The sequence below is a fragment of the Protobothrops mucrosquamatus genome, unplaced genomic scaffold, assembly GCF_001527695.2.
Source record: "Protobothrops mucrosquamatus isolate PMUCROS unplaced genomic scaffold, P.Mucros_1.0 scaffold45, whole genome shotgun sequence".
NCBI lineage: Eukaryota > Metazoa > Chordata > Lepidosauria > Squamata > Viperidae > Protobothrops > Protobothrops mucrosquamatus.
Window position 1 is genome coordinate 6,076,523 of NW_015386427.1, and position 6,195 is coordinate 6,082,717.

A 6,195-nucleotide genomic window follows, 5' to 3' on the forward strand; every position below is an offset into this window, starting at 1 on the left:
AGATTGTTAGATAGAAGGCCTGTAGCAGTCTTACATCTGGTAATAAAATTCAGGAACAGTGGCATACATTCACACAATTGCCCTCAAAAATGTTAAGAAAAGGAAAAGATGGATGTATTTTAATTCCTGCCCTGTTTAGCTTCTACAATAATTCTATGGTAGAAACTTTAGATAGCCCAGATTTTAATGTTCCCAAAACTGAAAGATATAATTGTCTCTTCTTGTTGTATTGTCTTCTTTACTCCATCATGCTCTGTAGAGTCCAGTATAATAGACAGAATAAGCTGGCCATCACAGTCCAAAAGCAAAACTTTTGGTATGGTATTTGACAAAAAAAGAAAACCCACTCTGAAAGTATGGATCATTGAGGGAAATAGTATCAAACAGGTTGTTGCCTTCTAATATTTGGGATTAGTATTCCATTCTATAAAGGAGATTTCTGCAGATTTTACTCTGCTAGTCGTTGCCAACTCCAGGGGGCGATGCTCATCTCCATTTCAAGGCCATTAAGCCAGTGCTGTCTGAAGACATTTCCAGTCATGTGGCCATTCTGACATCATGGAACACTGTTACCTTCCTTCCTATCTATCTATCTATCTATCTATCTATCTATCTATCTATCTATCTATCTATCTATCTATCTATCTATCCCTATTTATCTATTTGCATTTGTATGCTTTTGAACTGCTAGGTTGGCGAGAGCTGGGGCAAGGATGGGAACTCACTCCATCACGTGGAGCTCGAGTCTTGAACCCGAGCTGCAGGGTGCAGCTGATAAGCCCAGCATCTTAACTGCTGAGCCACCACACCGCCCTTTCATTCTATAGGAATTTGGAAAACACATTATGAATTTATTAGCTAAACAGTGTTAAAATCCTCACTGATTACCAAAATATTCTTCTTCCCTAAAGGAAAATAGCAGGCAAAATTTATATGGTGCCCAAATGAAAATATATGCAAAGGAGAATGCCACAAATAGGGTAAACAATGTTCCTGAGGTCCATCCTTACCACCTCTAGATGTTTACCTAATCGCTGAGACTGGAATGCCGAAAATTGAAGCGAGAAGTTTGAATGATGAATTAAGCTACTGTCTTAAATGGTGCGATTGGACAGGCCCTGTAGCTCATAAAAGACAGTTGGAGCCAGAGAATCACAAAAGAACCAGGTGAAATTGAGTATTGTTCCACATAAATTTCTCATAATTTTCCTAAACCTAGAGGATTTTTAGCTCAGCATGAACATATAATTCATCATTTATACATTGTAAATGATGTGATGCCTAGTGCATTCTACATTGCCTCTGCAGGATATTTACATTTTGATGGAATCAGGCTGTGATAACATTTAATGATCAGAATATTGCTAGAAATATTTACAAAAATATTCTTAAGAGGTTTTACTGTTGCTATATTTTTTGAAAATCAACTGCCTTTGGAGGTTTCAAATCTAGCCTTTAAACAAAATGATTAGATAGATATATCTTCCAAACCTTATTTATATTTGTCTTGAAATCAGACACTCTTACTACATAGTAGGAGTCCAACAGGAAAGCCTCATTTTCCTACTCAGATTTCCAGGAAATTCCTATTGAAAACATGGAATCTTTTCATCCTAGTTAGAGAAAGATTTACTAAATCATTCTTGCCTGGTGACCTGTTGTTCAGCCAGATTAGACCAATTGAGAAATTGCTTAATCCAAGAACAGACATGTCTCCAGGATTCTTTAATATAATCTAATAAATCTAATCTAATCTAATCTAATCATATAATATAAGTTGGAAGGGACCTTGGAGGTCATCTAGTCCAACCCCCTGCTCAGGCAGGAAACCCTATACCATTTCAGACAAATGGCTGTCCAGTCTCTTCTTAAAAACGTCCAATGTTGGAGCATTCACAGCATCTGGAGGCAGGTTGTTCCACTGATTATTTGTTCTAACTGTCGGGAAATTTCTCCTTAGTTCTAGGTTGCTTCTCTCTGACTGATACTGATTGATACTCTCTTTGATACTGAGGGAATGTAAATAACTCATAGATGAAATAGGATTTGAAGGATTGGAGTATTTCTCTCATGAAGTTAAATCCTAGAAGTTGAATCCTAATTAGTGATGAGAAAGGTGAGATCACATCATAAACAAATTCCTGGTCCAGTGAGGGCAATGTGAGTCAAACAAAGTATAAAAGCCCAATAACAGATACTAAATAGCTATTGCAAACCAACTTGATAAAGAAGGATCTCGATGAGGAGGAGTTGAGAAGAAATCCAAGAAAAAAAAACTATTAAAAGTTTCAGCAAGTAGATATTGCTTATCCACTTAGGGCCAATGTTAGGGTTTGAGTCCATTCAAAGATTAACTTGTGTCCCTTAGTTCTGGCATTGAGCAATCCTCTGTTCAGTCTAAGGGCTATATAATTTTTAAGCCTCAATATAATCAGCACAGATATATTTTTTCAATGTTATTAATGTTTTTACTTTGCCAATTTCACTCCCAATGTAATTGTCAACAGCATAATAGTCAAATGCTCACCTATTCCTTCCTTATTATGTTCCATTCATGTTGTTTCCTGTATAGAGTTCTCATTTAAGATAAGATATATACTAGGCCTTGATACTAAAAGGGAGCCTTTATATCAATATATCAATATCTGAGTCTTGGTTTCAAAAAGCAGGTGGTACATACTGGGCTTCTCTAGAGAAAAAGAGAGGATAATTGCTGAACTCCTCCAAATATTCAGAATGACCAGAGAGATGCGGGTATGTTACTTCCCTGAATAATATAGCACAAATCTCAAGTAATTAAAACATGGGACAAATTCAATTATGTATCCTTATTTTGTAGCTCTATGTAAATTGCAAGACCTTTTTCATAGTTAATCTGTAATGACCTTCCCTACAGAGATGGAATAGTGCTCCCTGGTTCTTCCAAGACTCACCGGTGTTTGCAATCCTATGACACCATCATCTGCATAAAGCAATATAGGTCTACTAGTCTGCAATGAGTATGAGTATGTGAAACTCTTTCTTGCATGAAGGCATCTATCATTGCATTAATATAGTAACTGAAAAGAAGTGGGGTCAGTTGACTTCATATAATTAATTGTATGTGTTTTTTCTTAGTTTTTTCTAACTTTTAGTTTTAGGTTTTAGCCCTAATGCAATACTGATTAGATGTTGAGACTCTAGAAAGAGTGCAGAGAAGAGCAACAAAAATGATCAGGGGACTGGAGGCTAAAACATATAAGGAACAGTTGCTGGAATTGGGTATGTCTAGTTTAACGAAGAGGACGAGGGGAGACATGATAGCAGTGCTCCAATATCTCAAGGGTTGCCACAAAGAAGAGGGAGTCAAGCTATTCTCCAAAGCAGAGGTCCCCAGCCTTTTGGGTACCAGGGACCAGTTCTGTGGAGAAATGTTTTTCCACAGACCGGAGAATGTGTGGTTTTGTATGCTGCCTGCATGCCACGGATGGGGCTTTGCTTGTTTGTGCAGACTGGTTGCTGGCATGCAGTGGCCCGGTACTGGTCCACGGACCAGGGGTTGGGGACCCCTGCTCCAAAGGACCTGTGGGCAGGACAAGAAGCAATGGATAGAAACTAATCAAGGAGAGAAGCAATTCAGAACTAAGAAGAAATTTCCTGACAATTAAAACAATTAATCAGTGGAACAACTTGCCTCCAGAAGTTGTGAATGCTCCAACACTGGAAGTTTTTAAGAAGAGATTGGACAATCATTTGTCTGAAATGGTATAGGGTTTCCTGCCTGAGCAGGGGGTTGGACTAGAAGATCTCCTAGGTCCCTTCCAACTCTGTTTATTCTATTCTATTCTATTCTATTCTATTCTATTCTATTCTGTTCTGTTCTGTTCTGTTCTGTTCTGTTCTGTTCTGTTCTATTCATATTTAAGTGTAATTCGAGGACATAGGATGGGTTCTTAATAGATAGGTTTTTCTGGAGAGGAAATCTCCTATACATTAGTAAATTCTATAAATTCTTATTTTTTTAAAAAAGGACTTGTACTAAACTACTTAAATGTAAAATAATTAACACTGCATTAACAGCATATTCATAACTACTTAAAAATAAATAGCACTGAGTTAGTCTAAGATAAACAGCCATAGCAGGAATCTGCAATTTTAGTGGACACTGAAAATCTTTAGGATTTTGAAAAAAGTATCCCAGCAGCTTCTATAAGCTAGTTGAAATCAATTTTAAATTATTAGAATCATCCCTCTGATGATCATGCATCTCTTAGGGTGCTCCTACTTGCCAAAGTTACATTCCTTCCGCACACACTCTTCCCTCTCATCTCACTCTGTCTTTCCCAAGAAGCTTCTCTTCCTCTGCCTGTTGCCCCTTCTCTCTTTAGGAAAAAATAATAATTAGGAAGAACACGGAGATTTGCCAAAGACTGGGAAAGTTAACTATGGAGCCAGTTCAGGATGTAAAATTCTGTGGGGGAAGTACTTCTTAGAATATGTTTATTTTTATCTCATTTTTCCTCAGTTGTTTGAAAATTATAGATTTGAAGATTATTCATTAAATAAGAAAATATACCTCTGTTCTGAATTGGTACCATCCCCAACTTGTGACATCTTACCTTTAATTCAAATACTGGAGTATCTATTGTCTCAGCTCCATGACGTTTAAAGCATTGGGTAATGACATTGAAGACTTTCTCTCTGATAGCCATCTGTTTGGGATTATAATCCCGAGTACCCTGAAAGCAAAAATGAAAAGTCTGGGTTAGAAGAAAATGTCAGCAAGTTCCATCCTATTAAAGGTGTGGTACATTAAGGAAGTGTAGAAATGAGGCTTGACACAGTAGAGTACAATTCACAGTATATCTTTACTGTTTGGAGCTTTTAGCTTAGTTAAAATAGAAAATGTATGAGGACAACATGATGCAGATTTTGAAAGTTATATACAGTTATCATATAACTATGATAAGGATGGATGGAATTCTTCTCACTTTCTCTCATAACATAAATAGTTTGTATTAATCATCTTGCAGTAGTTGTAGGGCAAACTAGGTTATGTTCTTCATCTAATACACGCTACAAAGAGAAATGCACAGGAAGTATCAAACAACTGCATAGTATCTGCAAACATCTACTCACTAAACCTTGTGAGACTGATTTCTGAGTCAACCTAAATTGGAGTGCAGTCAGACGGATTTGATCAGAATAAGCTTGTTTAATAGAAAGTTATAAATCTCAAATTTAGATATGACAATGAAAATGAATTGTAGGATGTAAAATAATTTGTAAATAAATTAGAAAATCATTAGTTAAAACCATTAAAATTGAGGGAGATGGGTAGTAAAGAAATATGAAATATAAATAAATATAATTATTTATTTATAAAAGAATTAAAAATATAAAAGCAAAATTGAAACTTAATACTGAATACTGAGATTCGATTGGTTAGTAGCACCACAAAAGAGAAAATAATCTCTAAGTAGAAACTGTCCAATGTCTTCCTTTTCATTATGAAAAATCAAAGGAAAAAAGAGGAAGCACCCCTTAAAACCAACCTCCATTGCACTGAAACCTATAGGACAATTACTGTGACATTTTCATCCAATATACTGTCATTTTAAACAATTGCGTCCAGGGCATCATAGTTTTTACACAAGAAAAGCCTTCACTATTAAAAGGAGGGCCCTCCACTTTAGCGCACATGGTAGATACAAAAAACCAACAATAGTACAGCCTTAGCGATGTCTCAGGGATGGTAAGACGATGCCTAATGCTGATTGTTCTGAATAATAAAGAAGATTCCATTTATGACAAATTAGACAGTGTCATAATCTCATTTTATAGATTTTAGACAGTGTGCAATACAGTCTTATATTACTCACCTGAGCCTGACATTCTCAGCTCATAACTTAAATGGGGAAGGCTAAATGTTTAAAGAAAACGCATCTGGCATGACAGTCAAGCCTGATTTTTTAAGAACTACAAACTTTATAAACAGATGTATACATTCATTCTGTTATGAAACACCAGCAAAATGTAGAACATTTGGTAATGAATTTTTTATACTCCTATAAATTTTACAAAATGTTGAAATCTATTCATTAAAACCCTTTTTGTCAAAACTGTCAAAATCATTTTTTACAATATGATTTAAGTGAAACCGATTAAAAGATTGGAGATTTTAATGCAATTTACACAGATTAAACTTTCATTTTG

At 35.8% G+C, this 6,195-nt stretch overlaps 1 protein-coding gene across 1 annotated transcript in view; it reads right to left on the bottom strand.

The window, feature by feature from the left end:
* The window catches only part of HARS (histidyl-tRNA synthetase), a gene marked incomplete in the record, with an annotated part of 38,570 nt that overhangs the window by 27,507 nt on the left and 4,868 nt on the right, over positions 1 to 6,195 (bottom strand). Inside the window, 1 exon segment of the mRNA XM_015811602.1 lies at positions 4,599 to 4,718. Coding sequence (XP_015667088.1) covers positions 4,599 to 4,718 — 120 coding nt within the window.